This window comes from Pezoporus wallicus, unplaced genomic scaffold, assembly GCF_028554395.1.
Source record: "Pezoporus wallicus isolate ANWC-B61680 ecotype Strahan unplaced genomic scaffold, APGP_CSIRO_Pwel_v1 contig_8837, whole genome shotgun sequence".
Lineage (NCBI taxonomy): Eukaryota > Metazoa > Chordata > Aves > Psittaciformes > Psittacidae > Pezoporus > Pezoporus wallicus.
The window spans coordinates 644,020-671,938 of record NW_026636730.1 but is presented as its reverse complement, the minus strand read 5'-3'; the positions used below and the strand labels follow the sequence as shown (position 1 = coordinate 671,938).

Here is a 27,919-nt window from a genome sequence, read left to right as displayed (position 1 = left end):
TCAATAAATAATTGGCACATGGAGAGTGGGCAGTAGGAATCACAGCTGATGTATTCATTAGCCATTTGGCTCACCACTGCCCTTTCCCTGTGATCCCCACCGCTCTATACTGACCTGAAATACAGGCACTTTCCCATGGCTCTTTGTCCTCTTCTCTCTGGAGGCACAATTATTTCTCCATGAGCAGCACTGTGGCTTCTCAGCAAGCAAATAGTGCTCTGCCAGCCGAGTTCTGATACTCCTAAACCTCCTCCAGCCACTCATTTGCTGCAGAGCAGTTAGCATCCTGCCTGTCCTCATCACATCAGCTGCACCGGCACAGGGTACCCAGAGAAGCTGTGGCTGCCGCATCCCTGGCAGTGTTCAAGGCCAGGTTGGACACAGGGGCTTGGAACAAGCTGCTCTAGTGGAAGGTGTCCCTGCCTGTGGCAGGGGTTGGAAATGGATGAGGTCCCTTCCAACACAAACCACGCTGTAATACTATGGTTCTATGTTTTACTGGAATACTACATAAGAACTGTAACACAGACCTGTTGCGCAATTTCCATCCTCCCTCACCAATAATGTAACCTCCCACATCAGATTTTATTTGGATTTTCCAAATTGTTAAAAGCTAAAACAGCTGAAATTAATGTTCAACCCTATGGGCACTTAAACACATCAACTTCATCACCTGAACGGTGACTACATGCCCTATTGAATCCATCACAAAAGGGACAAAACCAGGGAGAAAATTACGAGCAGAAAACTGGAAACATAAAACCTTGACCTGAAATAAAAGCCCAAATATTGCAAACAACTAAATGACTGCCTGAAAATTAGATTTCTATATAGAAGGGCACCTGATACCTGTTGTGAAGTCCCCATAAAGCTCAGCTCGCTCCAACAGTGGGTTTGGGGTTAACTTCGGCTGTGGATGGAAAGCATGGGGTGGGAACACACAGCCCGCCAGAGGTTCACATTGGCAAACAATGCCGAGAGATAGAATCATAGAATCGAATCATAGAATAGTTAGGGTTGGAAAGGACCTTAAGATCATCCAGTTCCAACCCCCCTGCCACGGGCAGGGACACCTCACACTAAACCATGGCACCCAAGGCTCTGTCCAACCTGGCCTTGAACACTGCCAGGGATGGAGCATTCACAACCTCCCTGGGCAACCCATTCCAGTGCCTCACCACCCTCACAGGAAAGAATTTCCTCCTTAGATCCAATCTAAACTTCCCCTGTTTAAGTTTGAACCCGTTATCCCTTGTCCTGTCACTACAGTCCCTAATGAAAAGTCCCTCCCCACCATCCCTATAGGCCCCCTTCAGATACTGGAAGGCTGCTATGAGGTCTCCACGCAGCCTTCTCTTCTCCAGCCTGAACAGCCCCAACTTCCTCAGCCTGTCTTCATACAGGAGGTGCTCCAGTCCCTGATCATCCTCGTGGCCTCCTCTGGACTTGTTCCAACAGTTCCATGTCCTTTTTATGTTGAGGACACCAGAACTGCACACAATGCTCCAGGTGAGGTCTCACAAGAGCAGAGCAGAGGGGCAGGATCACCTCCTTGGACCTGCTGGTCACGTTCCTTTGGATGCAGCCCAGGATACGGTTGCTTTCTGGGCTGTGAGCGCACACTGCAGCCGGCTCATGTTCATTTTCTCATCAACCAACACCCCCAAGTCCTTCTCCTTGGGCTGCTCTGAATCTCTTCTCTGCCCAGCCTGTAGCTGTGCCTGGGACTGCTCTGACAAAGATAATACAAACACATTATTTGGCTTTAATTGTTCCCATTCGAGGCTGTTGTTCTATATTCAGAGTGTTACAAGTTTTTATATAACAACCCACACGGTTATATTTTAATGTAGAAATACTTTTTCCATTTGGGAAAATCCTGACAACAGTAACAGAGAACAGAGAACCTGTATCTGTTCCATCTAAGCTGTGAGCTGGAGAGCAACATGTGGGGAAAATAAGGACTTAGACAACAGTAAGTTTTAAAAGAGAAGACTGCACGAGAAAACGCTCTGCAATCACTGGCATCCATTTGTGACATGTCTGAGTGGATGGTGCTGGGTTGTGCAGCCAGCGATGAGCAAGACCAGAGTGACTGGTGCTGAAGTGATTCATAAACTCTCTGGATTAAACAACAGCACTTGTTTCAAAGAATACAAAAATCAATATTTGTTCCGTTTTTTCCAAATCTCGGGACAAGTGACACATGTTTGGCAAAGTGCATCTTCAGTAACTGAAATAATAGTTTCTATTTAGAATCCCAGCCTGGTTTGTGTTGGAAGGGACCTTAAAGCTCCTCCAGCTCCAACCCGTGCCACGGGCAGGGACCCCTTCCACTAGAGCAGCTTGCTCCAAGCCCCTGTGTCCAACCTGGCCTTGAACACTGCCAGGGATGGGGCAGCCACAGCTTCTCTGGGCACCCTGTGCCAGCGCCTCAGCACCCTCCCAGGGAAGAGCTTCTGCCTAAGAGCTCATCTCAGTCTCCCCTCGGGCAGGTTCAAGCCATTCCCCTTGGCCTGGCCCTACAGGCCCTTGTCCCAAGCCCCTCTCCAGCTTTCCTGCAGCCCCTTTAGGCACTGGAGCTGCTCTAAGGTCTCCCTAGAGCCTTAGAGCACTCATGAAGCATTGCTGAATGAACACCACCTATTTCTTAGGCTCAAGCATTGCTGAGTGAACAACCCTTATTTCTTATGCTGATAACAAACAGCTGCAGGCAAAAGCATTTACTAATCAATAGACATAAAGAACTTAAGCATAAATTACAACCAGACCCCCTAAAAATAAGAGCAGAAGAATCCTCTTTGTTAACTGGTGATTAAAAGGAAATACATCTGAGCAGCAGTTGATGATATTACCCAGGGGATGCTCTTCCCATTGCTTTGAACCATAACATCATTTTCCCTCCCCCTTCCTCCTTGCCTTTTTATTGTGTCTTTGGAAATGCATCATGCTGACAAATAACAACCATTCAAAGACCAATTACTGTTCCTGGGTCTTTTTTTTTATATCTCCATTCTAACAGGTTTTCTGCAAATCACTGCATTGCACAGCCCTGTTTCATGCCCATTCTGTCACTTTATTCACCTTGATTTTCCAGGCTGTGATCCCTCTATCCAGGCTCCCCTATGATGTCATAAATGATGTCATCAGTGCACATCTGTGTGCTCTACCCAGTTCATCAATGAAAGTAGATTCCAGCTTCAACTTCTTGTCAGGAAATACTTCCCTTTAAATTCCAATCACAGAATCCTGGAATCCCAGGTCAGAAGCCACCTCAAGGACCAGCTGGTCCAACCCTTCCAGGCAACGCATCACCTACACCAGATGGCCCAGTACCCTGTCCAGCCCACTCTTAACAATGTCCAGCACTGGGAAGTCACCATTTCCCTGAGGAGATTATTCCAATGGGTGACTGCTCTCATTGGGAAACATTTTCCTCCTCTGTCTAGTTGGAATCTCCCCAGCAGTAACTTGTGCCCATCACCCCTCATGTTTTCTATGGGATTCCTTGTCCAAAGGGAGTCTCCATCTTCTTTGTAGCCACCCTTTAACTATTGGAACACAGTGACAAGGTCTCCCTGAGCCTTCTCTTCTCCAGGCTGAACAGTCCCAGCTCTCTCAGCCTTTCCTCTCATGCTTCCCAGCCCTTGGATCATCTTTGTGGCCCTTTCTGGACCCCCTCCAGCCCATCCACGGCTTTTTTGTACAGTGGGGACCAAACTGAACCCAACACTGCAGAGGTGGCCTGACCAGCACTGAGCAGAGTGGGACAATGACACCTTTATCTCTGCTGGTGATGCCCTTGTTGATGTTCTGCAGCACCCTGCTTGCTTTCTTTGCCACAGCCACTCTGGTCACTCCTGCTGAGCTTGCATCCAGGACCCACAGGTCCCTTTCCAGAACTGCTCCCAGCCAGGCAGATCTCAGCCTGGGCTGCACTTGTCCTTACCCAGGGTCAAGACCTGGACTTGTCCTTATTGACCAAGTATAATGTTTCTTCCACCTGTTTAACACCTTATCCACTGCTGCCCTTCAATATCTATCACTGCAGAAGGAGCCCGATTAATTTTACGTCAATAGAAATAGAAGATAAACTTGCTTATCAGCTTCTTCTATTTTTCCTGGCTGCCACACCAAAGGGGAAAAGTTCCCCATACGTCACACAGTGTCATGCATTTCAATAATCCTCCAGGTGCCACTGAATCAAATGGGCTTTCAAAGTCCAGAGAGCAATTCTGTTACAGATGCCTTCAGTCTCAAGGCTTAAAGAACATCACCCCACACATGTATTATTAGCACTCCTGCAAAAGACATATTTTGTTTAAAATAGCATAGAATCATAGAATGGTTTGGGTTGGAAAGGACCTTGAGATCATCCAGTCCCAACCCCCCTGCCATGGGCAGGGACACCTTCCACTAGGGCAGGTTGCTCCAAGCCCCATCCAACCTGGCCTTGAACACCGCCAGGGATGGAGCATTCACAACCTCCCTGGCAACCCATTCCAGTGCCTCACCACCCTCACAGGAAAGAATTTCTTCCTTCTATCCAATCTAAACTTCCCCTGTTTCAGTTTGAGCCCGTTACCCCTTGTCCTGTCACTACAGTCCCTAATGAAGAGTCCCTCCCCAGCATCCCTATAGGCCCCCTTCAGATACTGGAAGCTGCTCTGAGGTCTCCACGCAGCCTTCTCTTCTCCAGCCTGAACAGCCCCAGCTTTCTCAGCCTGTCTTCATACAGGAGGTGCTCCAGTCCCTGATCATCCTCGTGGCCTCCTCTGGACTTGTTCCAACAGTTCCATGTCCTTTTTATGTTGAGGACCCCAGAATTGCACACAGTGCTCCACGTGAGGTCTCATGAGAGCACAGTAGAGGGGCAGGATCACCTCCTTCGCCCTGCTGGTCACGTTCCTTTGGATGCAGCCCTTGCAAATTATCCAGTCATCTCTGTCCATCTCCACTCATTCCTGCCTTTAGCGTGCTTGAAAGCCTCGTCTGCTCTCAAGGTCAGATTGACAGGTCTGTAGATACACAGATCATCTTTCCCACAACTACTCCCTTCTAACAGACACCCGCATCACTACTCCGCAGTCCAAAGACTCAACTAATGTTACTTTCAATGACCAGCTCTTCGCCCCCACTATTATTAAAACTGCTCTTAAAAGGCTATGAGTACCCAAAGGCACAATTCCATTATAATTACATAGCAGAAAGACGTTTTAAAGTGAAATAAGGACATAAAGGATATAACACAACTTCTGAAAACCTAACCAAAGCATCAATATAAGAAGAGTAGCAATGAAAAAGGCACAAAATCGGATTTGAAGCAGAGAACGTGAATCCCGTCGGTACAAATAATCATAAAGGAAGTACAACATGGACTATTTTAGGGGGAACACAATCCAATGTTATGACTAGGACTCCTACATACTCCCTCCGTACAAATAAGTAATATGATATGTATCCATATGTACCACGTTCCCATTTCCAGCACTCGGGATGAGCCCTGCAGTTTAACAGTCAGAGCATGCCTTCTCCAGAACACTGGGGTGGAAAACAGCTCTCTCAGACCAGCTTCAGATTGACATCTCGGACTCTGATTTGCATCAGAAGCCTGACAACAGCCCAGCCTCAGTCTACAAGGGCTGCAAAGTACCTGCTTGTACTGAATCAATTAGGCATCAATGCAGTTAATCGGTTCATAAATCAATGCTGTAACTCCAGCCTCCATTAATTCACTTGCAGAGGGCAGTGTGCCACAGGTTTCTGAAGTGAACCATCACTGAAAACACAGGGAGGTCAAGGTGCAAACCACGACTTGGGGAATAAAAAGATCAAAATGAAAATACATCCCAGACTAAGCGATGCACAGTGATTTCCCTTCCCCAGTTTCAATCCTGTTGCAACTTGTTGCCATGAGTTTGCACTCACTGGTTTCATACAATCCCAGCCTGGTTTGGGTTGGAAGGGACCTTAAAGCTCCTCCAGCTCCAACCCCTGCCACAGGCAGGGACCCCTTCCACTGGAGCAGCTTGCTCCAAGCCCCTGTGTCCAACCTGGCCTTGAACACTGCCAGGGATGGGGCAGCCACAGCTTCTCTGGGCACCCTGTGCCAGCGCCTCAGCACCCTCCCAGGGAAGAGCTTCTGCCTCAGAGCTCATCTCAGTCTCCCCTCTGGCAGGTTAAAGCCATTCCCCTTTTCCTGTCCCTCCAGGCCCTTGTCCCAAGCCCCCCTCCAGCTTTCCTGCAGCCCCTTTAGGCACTGGAGCTGCTCTAAGGTCTCCCCTTAAAGCCGTGCTTCATCTGCGCACACTGAGCTCCTGCAGATAAAGTAAGGCTGAAGAGGCATATTGACATCACTGAGCTTCAGTCACATAAATGCTCAGTGCCTCTTTTAGCACGGTCACCTCCCATGCATTCCATAGCCAGTGTTCCTCAAAAGGCAACTGAACCACATTTTACTTCATGTTTAGATCTCAATCAAGATCTAATTTCAAAATACAGAAATCTGGGTTTAGTTCATGTGCAAGTGCATGTCTCAAACGACATCAGAGCCAGCAAGTGTGCCTTTAAGATACTTCACTGTCTAATCAGTAAGACCTTTGCTAACAAGATGATAGGATGAGAAGATACATGATATACTTCACATTATATACACCAAAACTATTCTGCACAACTGCTTCATGCTGCTGACCTGGTCTTCTCACCTCCTTAGCTCCTTCACTTAAACACAATACAATATACTAAATAACATCCAGTGCCTGTACACTAGGTATTTTAATTCATACCTAAGGAACACACAGCTTTACCTACAAGTGCTTTACACATAACAGGCACAGAGGTAACTGCAAAAGAACATCCCAACAATTAAAATTAGGGACTTATCACTCCTGCATTTTCACTCCACACAGAACACAAAAGAAATCAGAGGCAAAATTGCCCTGTTTGTTTTTAAAGACTTTACCTATATATTACCTCACAGCAGCCTTCCAGTATCTGAAGGGGGCCTATAGGGATGGTGGGGAGGGACTCTTCATTAGGGACTGTAGTGACAGGACAAGGGGTAACAGCTTAAAACTGAAACAGGGGAAGTTTAGATTGGATATAAGGAAGAAGTTCTTTCCTGTGAGGGTGCTGAGGCACTGGAATGGGTTGCCCAGGGAGGTTGTGAACGCTCCATCCCTGGCAGTGTTCAAGACCAGGCTGGACAGAGCCTTGGCTGCCATGGTTTAGTGTGAGGTGTCCCTGCCCATGGCAGGGGGTTGGAACTGGATGATCTTAAGGTCCTTTCCAACCCAAACTATTCTATGACTCTTTTACAGAGCCAATAATGAACATGCACGACCAAGGGAAAAAGCTTAGAAAAAGACCTGTAACTACAAAGTGATTCCCACTCCAAGCCATTAGCAGAAAGCAGAACCTCTGTCAGGATGCCAGGGAGTCACTGAAGAGAAAGATATATGTGTATGTGTGTATATACTTAACCCCACTAAAATTACAGCTATAAGGGTTTTTAGATTTAATTGGAGATGAAAGGGAAAGAAAGCATCTTGTGCCAATCACAGTCCTGACCTGCTGTTAATCTTTAGCCCATCACAAGCCCATCAACCGCCCAGACTCCCAATAGGCTCCCAACACTCTGTTTGTGAGGCACAGCACCTTGTACTACTCTTACCACATGTGTGAATTAGGAAAACCCAAAAATTCAACATAATACTTTTTAGCCTCAAAAGGAGGGGTTTTTCTCTTATTCAGATATGACAAAGATACCAGAGGAACTTCACAGTGGTTTACATCCTCCAGTACCGATAGTGGCCTTCATCAATCAGCTACTGGAGAGGGGCTTGGGACAAGGGCCTGTAGGGACAGGCCAAGGGGAATGGCTTTAAGCTGCCAGAGGGGAGACTGAGATGACCTCTTAGGCAGAAGCTCTTCCCTGGGAGGGTGCTGAGGCGCTGGCACAGGGTGCCCAGAGAAGCTGTGGCTGCCCCATCCCTGGCAGTGTTCAAGGCCAGGTTGGACACAGGGGCTTGGAGCAAGCTGCTCTAGTGGAAGAGGTCCCTGCCCATGGCAGGGGTTGGAGCTGGAGAAGCTTTAAGGCCCCTTCCAACACAAACCAGGCGGGACTCCATGATTCTACTCCCGTTGTGTCTACAGCATCCTGTAACCTCCCTGCTCCTGAACAGTGAGATTTCCTTCAGTGAATGACAGTCGTTCACTTATTTATTCCCCTTGCTGCAGAAAAGCAAGACAGCCCAAAGAGGTGCCATGAAGTACTCAAACTTCTGCAAATTTGCTGATGTCCATGGCTCCATCATAACTTTTAAATCGATAGAAGATGTATAAGAAAATAAAGTGTAAACAGAAATCAACAGACACTTACATAGTTGTGTCCTACAGAATTACTTCTTCAAATCTACAGGTAAAAGCAAGGAATCCCTTTCCAATAGCCATCTTCTCCTGTTTTTCAGCCTCAACAGAGGCTCTTTTCAGATAAAGGTACAGAACCAGGGTCTACAGAGAAGGGTATCTCAGAACAACAGATGGTTTGGGTTGGAAGGGACCTTAAAGCTCCTCCAGTTCCAACCCCTACCACGGGCAGGGACCCCTTCCACTAGAGCAGCTTGCTCCAAGCCCCTGTGTCCAACCTGGCCTTGAACACTGCTAGGGATGGGGCACCCACAGCTTCTCTGGGCACCCGGGGCCAGCGCCTCAGCACCCTCACCATAAAGAACTTCTTCCTTACATCTAACCTGAACTTTCCCCGTTTCAGTCCCCATCACCCCTTCTCCTATCACTGCAGTCCCTGATGAAGAGTCCCTCTCTGAAGGGGAATCTCACTCCGTACCACTGTTTCCAAACCACAGCTTGGATCTGCAGAACAACAGGGGCAGAGCATCCTTCCCTCCTCCTCACACTTGGTGTAAAGAGTTCTCAAACCCTTCTTTAAAAGATTAGAGAAACCCAGCTCCTGACTCCAAGGCTGCATAAAGCCTGCACACAGACTGCATCAGCATCAGCAGCAGTGCACCTCCTGCAAGATCTCACCAGCTTTGGTGAGCCTTAGGGAAAAATATAGCTTCATGTATACGGTTTTTAGGGTGAGCCACTATAACTTCACATCTGCACTGATGTTTCATCATGTTTCTCTTCTAGCTGCCTTGTAATGAGGAAAGATCAGTGGGTTTTAGGAGGCCGGGAGCACAGCAAAAGGATGCATTCCTCAGCACAACGTCTCATCTCATGCCTCCTCACATACATACAAATCTTGTATTGGAAACAAGCAAAAACAAGGCTCTAAAGATACCTGACGCCTTGACCAGCTTGCATCAGATAAGATGATTTTCTCAAAGTGACTTATTTTGCTTGTAATTCCACATGACAAATTCCTGGGAACACTGAAAGGGGGGAATTAAGATCACATTTGAACTCCATCACTTTAACACACAGTATCCTGTTTCATATGGCTCGGTGAAGATGATTTAGGCATATTTACAGTCACATTAATGACATTTCTTCTATAGGACAGTGGAATTCTCAGAATAGACAAGCTGGATACCACTTGACACACGAAACTGCCTTTCAAAATGCTTTTAAACCTCAAATTTCCTACTTAAAGAACATCATCATCAGGACATCTTTAAAGCATCTAACTTGTCCTTATTTCATATATGAGGAAACCAAACCATGAAGATTAGATGGTGAACCATACTTCTGTTTGATTCCTCAAGTTATGTGGTCATTTACACTCAAGGGAATCATGCACAATAAATGTGACAGCTTCACCCCAAACACCTTCAAAGTAAAACACAAATGAACTGATATGGTGGGCCTTGGAATCTGGCAGAACTAAGGACTGGGGGGGAAGCACCACTGGCTGTGACACCATCCTTGTCTTTCGGAGGAGATGCTCCCACAACTTACAGTAATATAATATCCAAGTATCTTTGCTTGAAAAAGACTTTATCTGGGCACCCTGTGAAGGGTGCTGAGGCGCTGGCACAGGGTGCCCAGAGAAGCTGTGGCTGCCCCATCCCTGGCAGTGTTCAAGGCCAGGTTGGACACAGGGGCTTGGAGCAAGCTGCTCTAGTGGAAGGGGTCCCTGCCTGTGGAAGGGGGGTTGGAACTGGATGAGCTTTAAGGTCCCTTCCAACCCAAACCATTCTGTGACTCTCTGTGATTCTGTGAAACATGGACAACAAAGAAAAGCTGCTCTCTATATTCAAGCTACCAGAACACATCACACCTCCTTCCCAGCTGGTATTACACAAGGGGAACCCTCATTTTCTTCTCCAGAAGCCTACCCACAGCAACCAAAGCCCTGCAGAGCTTTCAATTTGAGCAGTCATAAAATCACAGAATCCCAGCCTGGTTTGTGTTGGAAGGGACCTTAAAGCCCATCCAGCCCCAACCCCTGCCATGGGCAGGGACCCCTTCCACTAGAGCAGCTTGCTCCAAGCCCCTGTGTCCAACCTGGCCTTGAGCACTGCCAGGGATGGGGCAGCCACAGCTTCTCTGGGCACCCTGTGCCAGCGCCTCAGCACCCTCCCAGGGAAGAGCTTCTGCTTAAGAGCTCATCTCAGTCTCCCCTCTGGCAGCTTAAAGCCATTCCCCTTGGCCTGGCCCTGCAGACCCTTGTCCAAAGCCCCTCTCCAAATTAACAAAACCAACCAGCGTGCCAACGTTGGGCAGTGTTGCATTCATTCACTCATTCATTCCCTTCACCTTTTCAGGACTTGCATTCTCTTACCCCCTTTCTATTCTTCCTTAGGTGCCATTGGAAACATTACAGGCTATAAAGTCACATCTATTTCAGCTGTATCACACATTCCCATTTTCCATCAGCAATCCAACTGCCCATCCTTTCACATGCAAACACCAAACCCGCAGAGAAATTATCACACCATTTGCCTTAGGGAATCACGCACACATTGAGATATCTGCTGCCCCAGAAATCAACAAGAGTTCAGGTTACTGAGAATAGCTGCAAATGATCCAAGAATTACTATTTTAACGTTGGTTTACAGAGCTCCAAGTTTTCTTTGGGCTCGCCATAGAAATTTAGGTAAAACAATCTTCTTTAAGGTCTTTTTTACCCTAAATGATTCCATGATTCTAAGTTAATATCAGCAATATCCACTGGTAAAAATATATATAGATAACTTCCGGCAACATTCTATGGGTGTTTTAGGAAGCATGTGCATAGGCGGGAAGTCAAGTTCTGTTTCTGACTCTGAACCACTTCAACACCTCCTCAAAATGATTCATTCTCCCAAAGTTGAACAAGGGCACAGTTAAACACCCATTCCCATTCCCAAAATGAAAACCACTCACTTGAACGCACGGATGCAACCTGTGCTTGTGAGAAACAGGCACCAAGTGACCCAGATTTAAAGATGTGCCTGTTACGTGTCTGAATGGAATAAATCAATCACATAACAAAAGGGCACTAACATACTGTCAAGCAAGCAGGCAGTACCTATAAATAAATGCATATGGAAATAGTGTATCATAGCACCACAGAATCCTGGAATTCCAGGCTGGATGGACCTCAAGGACCAGCTGGTCCAACCTTTCCAGGCAAAGCAGCACCTACACTAGATGCCCCAGCACTCTGTGCAGCCCAGTCTTAAGTGTCCAACACTGGGGAACCAACACTTCCCTGGAGAGATTATTCCAGAGGCTGCTTGTTCTCATTGGGAAACCTTTTCCTCTTGTGTGCAGTTGGAATCTCCCCAGCAGTAACCTGTGCCCATCAGCCCTCATCTTCCCCATGGGACTCCTTGTCAAAAAGGAGTCCCCATACTCTTTGCAGCCAGCTTTCAAACACTGGACCATGGTGACAAGGTCTCCCTGAGCCTTCTCTTCTCCAGGCTGAACAGTCCCAGCTCTCTCAACCTTTCCTCACACACTTCCCAGCCCTTGGATCATCGTTGTGACCCTTTCCGGACCCTCTCCAGCCCATCCACACCTTTTATGTGCAGCTGGGACCAAAAGCAAACAGAGTGCATTGTACAACAGTAAATCCAGTTCCAAATTTTTCAACAAAGCTAAAAGCCACTGCCCAAATATGCCTGTTCCTAAACTCCATTTGAAAAATAATGAAAGAATCACAGAACCATCAGTGCCCTCAAAAGTAATTATTTCCTGGTATATTATTTGGAATATAAAAGCGAAGGGGATCCTGCCCCTCTGCTGTGCTCTGGGGAGACCCCCCCTGCAGTCCTGATCCAGCTCTGGGGCAGCAGCACAAGAGGGACGTGGAGCTGTTGGAGCGAGGCCACAGGAGGCCATGGAGATGCTGCGAGGGCTGGAGCAGCTCTGCTCTGGAGTCAGGCTGAGAGAGCTGGGCTGGGGCAGCCTGGACAAGAGAAGGCTCCTGAAGGGGAGACCTGAGAGCAGCTCCAGTGCCTAAAGGGGGTGCAGGAAAGCTGGAGAGGGGCTTGGGACAAGGGCCTGGAGGGACAGGCCAAGGGGAATGGCTTGAACCTGCCAGAGGGGAGACTGAGCTGAGCTCTTAGGCAGAAGCTCTTCCCTGGGAGGGTGCTGAGGCGCTGGCACAGGGTGCCCAGAGAAGCTGTGGCTGCCCCATCCCTGGCAGTGTTCAAGGCCAGGTTGGACACAGGGGCTTGGAGCAAGCTGCTCCAGTGGAAGGGGTCCCTGCCCGTGGCAGGGGTTGGAGCTGGAGGAGCTTTAAGGTCCCTTCCAACACAAACCAGGCTGGGATTCCATGAATCTAATACTTCTCTTCCAGCAGAACAGCAATCTCAATGTCTCTTGCAGTCTGGATACAGTGGAATACTTCTTCCATAAGTACAGAATTAGTTGATGGGAAATAACACCGAAGTTTTCCCCGATTTAACTCCTCTTACTGCAGACTTGCACAGTCAGCACTTCAGTCCTAGGCTACTCTGCATCTCAGGTCTTGCAATGGCTAGGAGTTTTATCTCTTGGCACTCCTTTGCTAATTCCACACCAGATCCAAGACTGTAACAAAGGCAACCATCGGAGATGCTAACCTCTGGCATCGCTATAAACTTCACATGACGCTCTCCACTCTGCGTTCATAAGGTATCAGTGGTGTAAATGAATCATTAAAGAGGCAGATGCTGCACGTTGCTACAAAATAAAACCTTCCCAAAACCATGATGAAAAGTTTATTTCAGAAGAACTCAACCATGCTCTCAATCGTAGCAAGCAATGAAATCCACAAACTGCACTCGGGGTGAACATCAATCATGGGGTTTTCTCCAGATAAAGCAATTACATGCAAAATATCTGGCAGCAGCGCCACAATAGCAACACTTTGAGCATTATAACACGGTGAAAGGAGGAATATAATGACACATGCACAAAGAAATGGGGGGGGGAAATACCCCACTCAATCCACAGCTCTACATTATACCAACAGCAACTCAAAGCTAAATCCACTGGAGGTGTAAATTTTTTCCCTCGTAGCAATACTAATGACTGCAAAACAGCAGGGATGGAAACTACTACAGCTTTAGAAGCAGAGTCATTGAGGACACAGTTATTCTTTGCCTTCACAACGCAAGAATATTCAATCCAAACTCCAATTTCTGAATGGCAAAAATAGTTTTCACCTTCTGCATGCGAGTTCATGGAAGGTGTTTACAACACGATGCTAATCCATCTCCTTATACCCCGAGTAGACAAGCACCGCCCTGGAGATGGGTATGAACTCTTCACGCAGGACAAACACTGACTAATAAGAAGGTCTTCAAAAGGGTGTTTGCCTAAAGTAGCCTTCCTTAGTTTGTGTCCTTTTGCACTACAGAAACCAGCAAATTAAAAACACAGGATGGGAAATGGAAAGAGAAGAAAAATGATAGAAAAGCTGGGATTTTCACAGCTGCGTTACACCCCCTGCAATAGTCTCTGCGGTGGCACTGGCTAATGGTAAGAGATATTACAGCTAATTTTCACCCCAACAGGACACATAACACAAAGCATCAACCCCTGTTTGAATGGTTTGGACATGCAAGAAGCACACCCGAGATGTGTGGTGTACAGCAATGCTGTTTCTTCTGCAACCATGAGCTCAGCACACATGCCAGGGGAAAAAAGGGAATTTACACATTGGAAAAGCCTTGGTTCAAGCACTCAGATGGCCTCCATTAGCATAATCACCCTTAAAGCAGCCTAATCCTGTTCCTGCATTGTCAGAGAACTGAGAATTCTCAATCTGATGCTGCTGCAAGAAACCTGTTTTACCAAACTAAGCCACAAGCAGTACCAGGAACCTTCACTACATCCTGCAGTGTCCTGAGAGTGCTTCTTACAGTCTGATTTAGAGATCAGCTGCTCGTCTTTAGCATGAAAACCACTCAGCCAACCAGTAACACATATAAATTCTTCTCCACCTATGCTCTGCTGAGACACCCCCTCCTGCAGTCCTGATCCAGCTCTGGGGCAGCAGCACAAGAGGGACGTGGAGCTGTTGGAGCGAGGCCAGAGGAGGCCATGGAGATGCTGCGAGGGCTGGAGCAGCTCTGCTCTGGAGCCAGGCTGAGAGAGCTGGGCTGGGGCAGCCTGGACAAGAGAAGGCTCCTGAAGGGGAGACCTGAGAGCAGCTCCAGTGCCTAAAGGGGCTGCAGGAAAGCTGGAGAGGGGCTTGGGACAAGGGGTGTAGGGACAGGCCAAGGGGAATGGCTTTAACCTGCCAGAGGGGAGACTGAGATGAGCTCCTAGGCAGAAGCTCTTCCCTGGGAGGGTGCTGAGGCGCTGGCACAGGGTGCCCAGAGAAGCTGTGGCTGCCCCATCCCTGGCAGTGTTCAAGGCCAGGTTGGACACAGGGGCTTGGAGCAAGCTGCTCTAGTGGAAGGGGTCCCTGGAACTGGATGAGCTTTAAGGCCCCTTCCAACACAAACCTCTCTGGGATTCTATGATTTTTCATCATGCATGATGCACCAAGGCCGTTATCAGCCCAAAACACAGAGTCCATTTTCTTTAACAGATTATTCTAAGAATTCCCCCCACTGCTCCAATGTACCAGTTTTAGCCTATCAGATTTGCACATGAAGGCTGCTCTATGTGCAATTACAATCTCTTACCAACCCTAATGATTTCACAACGCCATAATCAGGACAGAGCCCATCTGGTTTGCGCATTCCAAGGATTTCAGGTTCCACAAACCAAATCCATGCTCTGTTATCACCAGCACATCCACTGAAACCCTCGCAACAACCTGCATCTCTATCAGATAAATATTTATTGGAAGCAAAGGGAGGGAAGGGCATTATTACAGCCTCAAGTAAACTCCAAAGGAACTCCATGTGCATCAGCCACAAACAAAGCAAGGGAACAAAAGCAGGAAACAAAAAGCAAACATCATTACTGCTCCAGTCTTTCAGTGCCTAAATGAGCATTTGATTCAAAGCCATGCACACAGCAAATTACCATCTCTGTTCCATGCTGTAAAATTGATTATCAAATTTTCCAGCCCTGCTTTAAGGCTCTGCAGTGGTTACAGTGGCAGATGTTGGCACGTGGCTATACAAGAACAAAGTGCTGCAATGAAACTGCCACGGTCCTTCTTAGGGTGAATTCCAGCTTGTAGCAACTCAAAGCTCCACCAAAACCATTTCACCTCCCAAATCACATCATTCTCCGTCCCATCTTCTGCATTTTTTACTCTATTTTGCACTACACTTTAGAAGATGTGATTGAAGAGCCCCTTAAAGAGCTACGTGCTGGGCACATTTGGGTGCAGGAGGAAAAAGCAAAGCTCTCCCAGATCAAGAAGCTAATTCCAAGCGCTGTGCTTGGAACTTCAAATGGGGAAAAAAAAATCCTTCAAGGAAACTGGCTGTTTAAGAAAAGGGCACCCAAGGGTATCATAAATTAATGCAATAATACAACAGCTTGGTCAGCAGCAGCATTATCTCAATATATAGAGGATTTTCAGCATGCCTCTCCATAGACCCTTACGTTAGGCACAGTAAGCTCATGGTTTTAAAGGCGATTGCTCATGAAGGCTTCAGAGGAACAAGCCAGGAAAGTGAAAACTGTCACATGCATTCTAAATGTTATTTAACTTTACCAGGAAGCACGATAAAAGCATGGCTGGTCCGAGCTCTTTGGAATGCTGCAGAAGAAAAAGCCAGCTCTGAGAGCACAGAGCTAACCTCAGTCCTGCCTTGATATCTGAATCAGAGTTATTTGCTTTAAATGTAAATTGACTAAGATGGCAACAAACACCCAGCTGGACATGAGCTGTGTGCTGGGCTGCACCCCCAGAGCGTGAGCAGCAGCTCAGGGAGGGGATCCTGCCCCTCTGCTGTGCTCTGGGGAGAACCCGCTGCAGTCCTGATCCAGCTCTGGGGCAGCAGCACAAGAGGGATGTGGAGCTGTTGGAGCAAGGCCAGAGGAGGCCATGGAGATGCTGCGAGGGCTGGAGCAGCTCTGCTCTGGAGCCAGGCTGAGAGAGCTGGGCTGGGGCAGCCTGGACAAGAGAAGGCTCCTCAAGGGGAGACCTGAGAGCAGCTCCAGTGCCTGAAGGGGCTGCAGGAAAGCTGGAGAGGGGCTTGGGACAAGGGATGTAGGGACAGGCCAAGGGGAATGGCTTGAACCTGCCAGAGGGGAGACTGAGATGAGCTCTTAGGCAGAAGCTCTTCCCTGGGAGGGTGCTGAGGCGCTGGCACAGGGTGCCCAGAGAAGCTGTGGCTGCCCCATCCCTAGCAGTGTTCAAGGCCAGGTTGGACACAGGGGCTTGGAGCAAGCTGCTCTAGTGGAAGGGGTCCCTGCCCGTGGCAGGGGTTGGAGCTGGAGGAGCTTTGAGCTCCCTTCCAACCCAAACCACTCTGTGATGCTATGATTATTTTGGATCCATAATGAAAGAAGCAACTGAGACTCTGAAATAAAGGAAAAATCTAGAGCAGTGTCTGACAACCTCAAAGCTGACTCAGGCAGCTGCTCCCCAGAATTCAAACAGTCATAGAGAAACAAGATAGAAATCTCTTATATTGACCACTGCAGAAAAGGAGGCGCTTACAATGAAGTCTGAAGCATTGGTCTGAGGCAGTGCTGTGTTCCTGGAACTGCCAGGGACAGCAGTGTTATCCTCTACCTGGCTCTACTCCTGGAGGTCCCAGTGCTCAGCAGGAAAACAGCAGCTGGAAGCTACTCACTCCTCTCCCCCACAGGTTAAAACCACGAGCAGCTCATTAATTCCAGTAACTGAATGCTGAAGACATTTGATGTGCATGAAGCAGAGATGACAGGAAGGACCTAGCGCTGCATTATCTTACTGTTCTGAGTTTACCACTATATATACCACTCCTTGCTATAAAGCAGGCTGAAAAAATCATGGTAAGAAGTGAGCTTCTTGCAAACATTCACAAAGCCTCATGCAATTCAAATATTGATGCTGGCTGTTCGGTGCAAGGCGAGAAGTGTCGAACAGAGCAGATATTTCAACAATGCTGAATTATTTCACAGGGATTTTGTTCTTAAAATGGCCCTAATAAAACATCACTGTCCAGTAAATCAGCCAGAGAAACAATAAAACAGTGGGAACTCACAAGAAATATTAGCCATGAGTTTCTCTGTCAATGAACAGGCCATTTAAATACATATATAGATATATAGAAACAGCGATGTTAGACAGATATAAAAGCACACACCTAGCAAGATTATAAATCCAGAGCTGGAAACAATGCTTCCAAGAACTAAATGAAAGCACATAAAAGATTCTTTTTTCCCCCCAATGTATTGTTTTAAATTGATAATGCTTAAGTATTTCCTACTTGAATGGCTTATTCTTTTAGTACCAGCGCATAACATTTGAGCGAGCCCTTCACACAGCAACATGGAAGGGAAAAATCATTTTAAAGCATGATAAAGTGCTAATGAAAAGAGAGAAACAGAATGGGGCATCAGGCACAAACGCAGCACTCGAATCTAATTTGAGCACCTAAACTGATTTGGCTCAAACTGCCAACATCCTTAGGATATATTCTGTAGTCTCCTGGCTTCCCCAAAGCCTTAAACTGCCTCAAGTAGCTTTGCAAAGACAAGGGGTTTGTATATACCACCCTTGGACCAAAAGCTCCCATTTACTGAAGAATTGCAACTGTGACAGCTCCTTGCCAGCAACTCTCTCAAGTTCTGATTTACCCAAATCTTCCAGAGATAAAATTCCTCTTCACTGTAATATTCTTCGGCCAAGGACACTTTATTACCACCAACTCTTTACTAATGTTCAATCAGCAGCCCATAACTGCCTCCATTAAATTAATAAAAAGACAGTTGAAAAGACACACTCATCTTTTTTTTTCCTCCCCTTCCAACTGTCACGTTGCATTTTAAGCACTGCTTTGCATTTTCTATCTCCCACCTCAAAAAAAAAACCCGCAAAAGTATTACCATGAAAGGACAAGGAGTGATGTTACACATCAGAAACAGCTCTCTGAAATCATTTGTGGTTTATTATCATAGAATCATAGAATGGGTTGGAAGGGATCATTAAGCTCACTCAGTTCCAACCCCTTGCCATGGGCAGGGACACCTTCCACTAGACCAGGTTGCTCCAAGCCCCATCCAACCAGGCCTTGCACATGTTTTCAGCTACAATCACACATCAAATTGCCATTTCTATGCCTAAATACACAATCCACACACAATTAATGGTCCAGAAGCCAAGCACTAGCCTGCATTTGTGAACACAATCTCTGGCCAGGAATTCTATGTAAAATAGTGGTCATTTCTTAAGCTGTGCTTTACCTCCCCCAGCAGCCTTTGTCTGCCTGCGGATGAGGCAGATGGCTGAAAGAATCCAATTCAAGCAAGACAAGAGGTTGTGTCACTGAGCTACGGAAAGCACCCCGAAGAGCCTGTGGTCTGCAAGCTTGCGGCACCCTTTTGACTGCACAACACCCAACGCTGGCAAGTCCACTCTCCAGTCTGGTGCTCCTGAGCTCTCCCTGCTTGGAAATGTTATCTCCAGCGTGCTGCTGCAGCTCTGTGACTGGGAGATTTCTCACCCCTCCCAGCAGACAGCCTCGCAGCAGCAGTTCTCTCCTCTTCCAGCTTGAAGCCACTGACCTGCAGCAGACTCCAGCCTGCACAGAAGCCTGCTGGAGGTTTGTGCAGAAATAGAAAACACAAGCGCATCAGGCACGTCCCCTATTTTCTACTTCAGCTTCCTTTAAAACCAAGATCTTCACCTTTAAAGAACTCGGGTGGCTGGCTGCACACCTTCAACACAAGAAAATCGCCTCGAGTCTTTCCTAACTCAATCTTCCACCCCCTCGAGAGCATCACTGAGCTGTGCAGAGGTCAATGCTTTCTCAGAAGCCATTCCTACCACCACAAACGCTCACGTGCAGGTACACTTCTGCTCTGCCCTTTCCTTTGTAAGAAGCCTCAGCACACCACAGAGCTTAAAAACACCCTACACATCCACATAAGAACAGCACACTATCTCCCTTTTGTAGTTGGGATGAACCAAGGAAGAAAACGGCCCACCCCAGGTTTGTTACCAATATCTCTGACTGCAGTCTAAATAAACAGGCTTTCCCAATGGAGAAGGCAAGTAGAATGTTAGTGGAGACACGATGATGTTAGTGGAGACACAGAGCTATGATGCTCATTTTTCACTGTTAACACTGGACGAGGCGCAGGATTAGTAGGTCAGTGAAGCACAAGCTGCATCATCACAACCTCAGTGCTCAACGTAAATAAAGTCAAGGCCACAAATCGAGTCATCATACACATCTAGATCAGGACAGGAAGATTACCATGCCAAAACTTAATTACATCTCTCAGGCAAGCAGATAAGCATGTGGAACATACCACACGTACTAAACACTTTTCACCTGCCCTTCTACTTCCCTTTTGCATCTAATAACACTTAAAGCCAAGCTCTTTATAACCAAGCGCCAAAAGAACAACCCTCCAGTGCTGTCTTGACAAGAAACAGAATAAACTCGTGTGAAAGTTGTGGCTGCAGAGCTCTGAACAGTGTTAAGCACACTTGTTTGCACTTCTGGGAGCTCCAAGTTTAAAAACAGCTCCCTAATAAATAAATAAACAGCTAAGTAAAACCCCTAGAGAGAAAAACATGCATTATGTTTTCAGTTACATTTTAGACCATTATTATATGTGACAAACAAACAAGAAGCCTTAGGACAACAGATACAAAGCTAAAAAGAAAAGGCCTTTAGCAATACATATAGACCTATTTTTCTTTTACTCAGCAGCACCAGCTTTACCATTCAGACAAGAAATCTCTGCCTATATTCAAATCTAGTCTCTTTTAAATGCCCAACAGCCCAAACCGCTTGTGGAATGTAACAGGTAACTGGCTGTCTCACAATGCTCTCCATCAACTAGAAGCAAATTCTTATCATGACGGTGACAAAAAGCACATTAAAACACATTTGACTCCCAGGGCTTGCTTAGCCTGGCATCATTTCCACACAGAACCCCTCTCAAATTAGCTGCTCACACACAAATCTCCAGCCTGTCAAATAAATACTGATAAGTAAATCGAAACCTCAACTCCTAAAGCACACAAAGTGGTTTTCCTCCAGGAATTCAGCTTATAGAGGCAGCATTTGTTCCCCCAGATGTACAGGCAGCGTCGCTGAAGGGTGGTTGGTACTTTCCGTAAGAAGCTCCCTAAGAAAGCAATCACTACCTAGAATACTCAGCCTTTTTCCATTTCCTTCTTTGCCAAGAACCAGCCCTGCACAGGGAATTTACCTAATGCACACAAACACACTGGCTCTCTGGCTGCCACAGCTGATAAAAGCAAAGCAAGCAACCATCTTACAGAACCCCCTTCCACTGAAAACCTGAGCTTTCAGTGCATTTCCACAGCCTATTCCCCTGAACATTTCCAATGCCTCATCCTATGGGATAGGCTTCAGGCACACAACCCAACTAAGCATCCCATCACCACCTAAACCGGCCCTGTCCCTGCAAGCAAGGAGCTTTCCAGGATCAGAGAGCCCAGAGATCCCCTTTCTCCAGTGCAAAGGGGCCTCACATCACCCCTGTCCTGTTTGATCCCCTCCAGCTGCCCAGTTCTATCCTTGTCCTCCAGCAAACCTGGGACTTTCCCTCCACCAACCTGTTATTCCCACTGTCCCTCCACAGGAGCCAGCACACACTCCTCTCCCCACATGCCAGATGTCCTCTTTAAGATACTGCTTCTCTCCCCACATCTATCTCTCCCAAACCTGCCCTTACCCAAAACCAACACCTACTTAAGCTATCTGCAAAGATGAGCTTGCTTAAACCCCCCTAACACTCCTGTTGCCTACACCCAGCCATAGCACCTGCTTGCATGCCCTTCCTCTCCCACCTCAACTGCTCCCTGACAGACCCACTTCCCATCCCCACGTCTGTCTTTCTCCCTTATCCGGCCCCACACCCCCACTGTCCTCCACTAAGAGCACCCACTCCTCACTGCTCCCATCTGCAACCATCTCCATGCACAAAACCAGTACTCACTCATGGAATGGTTTGTGCTGGAAGGGACCTTAAAGCTCCTCCAGTTCCAACCCCTCTCATGAGCAGGGACACCTTCCACTAGAGCAGCTTGCTCCAAGCCGCTGTGTCCAACCTGGCCTTGAACACTGCCAGGGATGGGGCATGGGGCATTCATCCACCATCCTTCATCCATTTCATACATTTCCCAAACCTAACCCTGCTGCCTCAAATACATCCCCCTACCCCATCCCCTCCCCTCCTACATTCTCTCCAGACCTACTGCAACGCAAACCCAGTTACTCACAATCAGAGCCCCTCATCTCCAGGCTCAGCCCTGCACAGTCCATCTCGCCCAGATCCCCACCCACCCCATGCCAACACAGCCACAGCCCCTTCAACTCCCAGCTGCTCCCTGTTACCTCTCTGCAACCCCAGACCCCAAACCGTCCCCTCAAATACCTCTTTCGGGTGCAAACAACTTGTACTCACCAACGACACTCACATCCCGTTGCTCCCAGACCTCCCCCATGCAGCCCCATCCCCTGCCCACCCCACACCAGACCTTGGGCACTCCCAGCCCATCGCTCCCATCACCCTCTGTCACCCCTCAAACCTGCTCCCTCACAGCCACATGCTCCCATTCTGTCCCCAAATCCCTGTTGTCTCCTCCTCAGCCCTTTACACCCCCAATCCCCGGCCCAGCCCCGCACACCCGCACCCCTCTTTGCCCTCAGACTTGCCCCTTGGCAGCCTCAAACAGGGACGTTGGCAGCGCTGCTGCCCTCCCCATGCACCTTCATCCTCACCGCGGGCCGCACCCCCCCATACCCATGGCCCCGCTGCCCTCACAGGAGGGGCTCAAACAGGACACGGGGGTGATGCGTGGACCCCAAATCCACCTCCCCTTTCCCCCTAAGTGCCCCTTGGGGCAGCTGTAACCCGGGCCACCAATCCCCTCCTCCTCCTACCCAGCCCCTAACACCCGCCCCCCCCCCACCGCTCCCTGCCCGTCGCACGCCCCATATTGGCCCCACACATCCCCGCGCCCCACAGCCGCGTCCCCACCGCCTCCGAGGCCCCCTCACCTGAAGCGTCCCCCGCAGTGCTGGCACTGGTCGCCCACCCAGCCGGGCTGGCACTCGCACTGCCCGCTGGCCGGCTGGCACCGCCCGCCGTTGGCGCACGGCTTGTCGCATTCCTTCGCCGCCGCCGCCACCTCCTCAGCGGCGGCAGCAGCGGCGGCAGCAGCGGGCCCCAAGCCCGGCAGCGCCGGCATCATCACCACCACCACCATCACCACCAAGAGCAGCGCCAGCAGCCGCGGCGGCGGCGGCCGCCTCCCGCCCCGCCAGCCCGGGCCCCGCCGCGCCATCTGCTGCCCCCGCCGCCGGCTCGGGAAGGGGCGGGCGGGGGGCGGCGGGACAACGCGGAGCATCCGCCGCGGAGCCTCCCGGGACGGTGGCCGGCGAGCCTCTGTCGCGACAGGCGAGTGGGGTGGGGAGAGCGGCCCCACGGAGGGCAGGTCTGCGGTGGGGGGGGCATAGAGGTAGGCGCTGCCCCCATGGCACTGGGGTGGTGACTGGTGGCGGCCCCTCGGGGCTCGGGCTAAGCGGCAGTGTTGTTTAATGGCTTTATTGACGGTGTGGATGAGGGGATCGAGGGCACCCCGAGGGGGTTTGGGGATGACTCTAAGTAGGGTGGGAGCGTTGAAGGACGGTGGGATGTGGGCAGGGTGGATCCAGGGGCCAGGGTCAGCTGTATGAGGGGCAACAAGGCAAACAACAGCCTGCACCTGGGACGCAGCAGCCCCATGCAGTGCTCCAGGCGTGGGGAATGGCGGCTGGGAACTGCTCACGGTAAAGGACTTGGATTGATGGAGCTGAACGTGAGCAGCTTGTGCCCAGGCAGCCAGGAAGCCCCCAGCATCCTGGCCTGGATCAGCACCAGTGCGGCAGCAGGGCCAGGGCAGGGATTGTGCCCCTGTGCTGGGCACTGGTGAGGCTGCACCTCAAATCCTGTGTTCATTTCACTGCAAGAGAGACATTGAGGTGCTGGAGCAGGGCAGCTTTACTGCCAAATAACTAAAATAGAATCCCAGAGTGGTTTGGGTTGAAGGGACCTTAAAGCTCCTCCAGCTCCAACCCCTGCCACGGGCAGGGACCCCTTCCACTAGAGCAGCTTGCTCCAAGTCCCTGTGTCCAACCTGGCCTTGAACACTGCCAGGGATGGGGCAGCCACAGCTTCTCTGGGCACCCTGTGCCAGCACCTCAGCACCCTCCCAGGGAAGAGCTGCTTCTTTATCTCCAGCCTGACCTTCCCCTGTTTCAGTTTAACATAATCAGATCTGTGCAGTGGTTGATGGGTGTTTTTTGTCAAGCAAACTTCAGCTCTCTTAAATAAAGAGTTTTGAAAGCTCATCCAGCAGGAAGGGAGAGTTCTCACACCGTGGCAAGCCAACAGTCAAGCTAATAGAGTATTCATCAGCTGCTGTGGCCAACCTCGAATACTTGAGAGAAGACTAACATCCGCGCGTGTTGCGCAATAGAAGAAATCCTTCCCTGACCTTGTTAGTGAGCACACTGAGCCCTGTCGCTGTCTGCATGAAACATTAACTGTGGGAGATCATTACTGTGAAATTAAGCTGAATCTGTTCAATTTTAACGTGCAAAGAATGTTCAAAAACACTTCTTTTTGCTGCTTTTATTAGCAGGAAACTGCCTGACCTAACAGTACGCTTTGGAAGGGGAGGAGTTAGGGTTAGCCCAGAGTGCAGGCCAGGCTATTTTGGTTTCAGAAAACAGAAATGCTTCATAATAGACATACTCCAATGGTTAGAACACCCTTTCCTGGCAAGAGGCACAGCAGGACAATGGTGTTTTGCAAACCACACATAGCGAGGGGATTGCACTGAGGGATGGCCTAGTCCTGGGTATCACAACTAAAGATGTCATCAGAGCAGCACTTAAGTGTCTTTTTGCACGTGAGATCAACAACTAATCAAGGAAGCATTTCCTTAGGCATGGATGTTGGACAAGAGGAGGTACCACCAGCGCTGAATCCTTTTTGGAGTGAGGAGCTATGCTCACTCCTGTTCACTCTTCCTGCCAGACTTTTATGGCCCATCGTTGTACATGCAATTGAGTGCGTATTTACTCAGCACATACTTGCTCAGTATTATATACTGCCCTCTTCATATGGGCAATGACAGGATAGCCAGAGATGCTAATTAACAAATGGGCCTCTGGGCTGAAATTATGTCCTTGTTAAGAAGACTCCCATTGATATTAATAAGGTCAGAACATCATTGCTGATGGCTGAGTCACGGCTGAGCTGGATATCGCTGAGCGTGTAAACAATGGAGCTGCCCTGGGAAGCTGGTTGCTTGGTCTGTTTATCTGTGCCATGCAAAATGAGCCAAGATATGACAATATCTGGGGTCAAAAACCTCTTGAAGCCATAGCCGTCAGGCTGCGTTATACGTGTTTTTTACCTTCTGTTGGGATGAGCTGCTTCACAGGAACCTTTAACTCCAGAAATAACTCCCTTCCCCAGGGTCTGGAAGCAGCTATATCAAATTAGCTCCTAACCCAGCACTGCCAGTTTTAATGTTCCTTACCCAACCTGCTGATTCCACCCACTGCAACCTCTGCCCACGTTCCCAAATCCACAGATCTGCCGGATGATCCTAAGGTCCTTTCCAACCTGAAGTGTTCTACGAGTCTGTGACTGTGTTGAATATCCTTCCAGCTGCCCTGCTTATATTCAGATGGAATGGGGCAAGCTGGCACTAGCACTGTGTCCTTGCTGGCTATCCAAAACATCCTCCTTGCTCTACCACCAGCAGGAGAAAGGAGGATATCCTATTATCCACCACTGAAATCATCCCTCACCCCCCATCAGGAATTCTTCACCTTCCCAGGCTGAATAAAACAGCAAGAAAGGAACCCCTGCTACTGTAAAAAGCACCTTACATGCATAGAACTAAAACCCTTCTCCTTAAATGCAACTTCAAGCCAAGATGACTCAAAATAAAACCCCATTTTCCCCACAGCTCCTCTTCTCTCAGTGCTTCACCCCTGCAGTGCCAGTGAGTCGGAGCAGGATCAGGCCAGCTCAAAGTATATTCACCTGAGATGCTTGTTTGCTGTCTGGGAGGTGTGCGAGCCAACCCTACACTTAACAACTGCACGTGATCCTCCTTCTAAACACTGCCTGGGTTATATGAAGGGCTTGTTTCATGGTGGTTTTCCGCTCTCCAGAATTCAGGCTTCCTGAAAAACTCACCCTTGTGTTCCTTAGGTGTCTGTGCTCATGTCCCAGACCCCACACTGCCACAAGTCCTCCTTCTCTCATGCAAATCAGGAGCTTTTCCACCAGCTCCCCAGCTGATACGAGTGTAGAACAGCAGCAGTAAGCACAGAAACCCTCTATTTTCTATCCACCCACCTGGAAATCCTGCCGGGAGCGTGTTTGACAACACACATCCAATTATTAAGCACATTTAGGCTTACACTCAGAGTTTGCTGAGGGTTGAGTTTGACCTCTCTTTTTTTCCTTCATTTAGATATGGACGTAATTACCAAAGGTCCTTCGAAAACGCACTTAATAAGGGATGAAATATAGTAACTGAAGTGCTTCCAGGAACAAAGGTCTGATAGATTTGCAGGCACAGTAATGATGAATAGCTGACAAATCCCTGCATCTGCACAGCTGCTTTAGATCTTTCGTTCTTAGGGTCAGGTGAAACTGATGATAAAACTTTATTGAACTGCAGAAAATAGGAGAGAAAAGGAAGAACGTTGCTCCCTTCCAAAGCTGTTGTGGAAACAGAACAGTTAGTGATGGTTACAGTTAGCAGTGGTTGTTGAGATGGTATCAACCCCATATGGATGTGGGTTGTATCACTTGTCTCTATGCAGAGCCCTCTAAGAGCTCTAGTGATTACAAATGTGAGGCCCTTGGGTTTATATCTAATTCAAAAGAAACAGCATTTCTTACTGTACAAGTCTGCAGCACCACAAAGGCTGCAGGATCAATGCAGGTTCAGCAAAAGCATCGCAGGAGCACGGTTACTCGCAGTGTATCTGCTTTGCTGTTTTTTTCTTGTAGGTTTTCTATTTTCAGGTGATGTCTTCAAAGAGCTTTATGGAAAGATCTGACCCACATATCTCCTTCTGATTTCAGTGGGAAGATGTGCAGGCTCTGAAGACCAGCATCTGATTGCCTCAAGTTGGGTAACTATGAGAACAGAGCATCTGTTTGGACAAATGTCAATTTGTACAGACTAGGGACTGAAATTAGGTCCAAACCTGGAAAGTATGGCTCCCAGCCCGCAGCCAGAATCCCTGTAAAGCCACTCCTCTGAAATCCCGGTGGATTTTGAGGTAACCTCCAGCTTCATAAAGAAAATCAAAGTATTGTGTAAAGTGTAAGGAGGAAAAAGGGGGGGAAACGTCAAAAGAAAGTAAGTTGTGCTTCTTGGGAAGAGAAAAACCACTTCAGCATGCCATCTTGATGGGTATTGTTTGAACACCACCGCAGAATGGTAAATCCGCTGCAGAACAAAAAGCCAACTGCACTTTTAAACTCTGGTGTTTATGAAAATAAAGGCTTTGTTTGCAAGCGGAGCCTAATTGTCCAGTTCCAGCCTGCTCTTTGGGAAGAGCGTGCTGAATGCATCAGCCCTTTCTTTGGAAGAACAGAGCAAAGTCCCAAGCGTAGCAAGCAATTGAAAGATCATTGACCAACAATAGCAAGCGAGATGCAGTCTGGAGAGAGCCTAGATGCTGTAAAAATAGCTCTGGCTTCCCTCCTTCCTCCCAAAACCGACCCCAGCAAGAGGATAACGGAAAGCATTCAGAGCCGCCACCAAAGCCCGGTCTAATGTGACCCTCTGCGCTTCAGCTGGAGCGAAGGGGCTGAAAAGAGAGGAGCTGCTGTCATTGTGTGGGGTATTCTTGGGAGGAATAAAGGGAGGCGAGGGAGTTTTGTGTGTTCAAAACAAAAACCTGAATACAACAGCAAAGACAGGCTGTGTATTGTGAGGGGCCATGCCAGACACGCCGTATTTCTCGCCGAGAAGCATCTCTGCTATGTCTGACCTCAGTGACACTCTGTTGTGACATTAGGGCTTGCAGAGCAGCTGGTGACCGTAGTGGCTTGGTACAGTGAGAGCCGTGGCAGCGTTGATGGGTGCCAGACTGACACCCTGCTCGTAACACCGTCCCAAGGGTGCATCTCAGACAAGCAGATGGTACGGGGTGTTTGAGGAGGTCTTGCCTCCCATAGAGAGATCAGATTGGTGAGGAAGAGAGGAAGGGAAGGAGGTGATGTTGCATTCATGCCTCTCGATCCTTTCCTCTTTCCCAGCTCATTTCATAGACTCACAGAATCCCGGAGAGGTTTGTGTTGGAAGGGACCTTAAATCCCATCCAGCTCCAACGCCTGCCATGGGCAGGGACCC

At 48.6% G+C, this 27,919-nt stretch overlaps 1 protein-coding gene across 1 annotated transcript in view; it reads right to left on the bottom strand.

The window, feature by feature from the left end:
- ATRN (attractin) overlaps positions 1 to 22,920 on the bottom strand; it is a 173,898-nt gene extending 150,978 nt beyond the window's left edge. The window contains exon 1 of the mRNA XM_057401256.1: positions 22,542 to 22,920. Within this exon, the coding sequence (XP_057257239.1) occupies positions 22,542 to 22,891 (350 nt within the window). The 5' untranslated portion in view covers positions 22,892 to 22,920. The remainder of the gene's footprint in view (positions 1 to 22,541) is intronic.
- Positions 22,921 to 27,919: the final 4,999 nt, after the last annotated feature.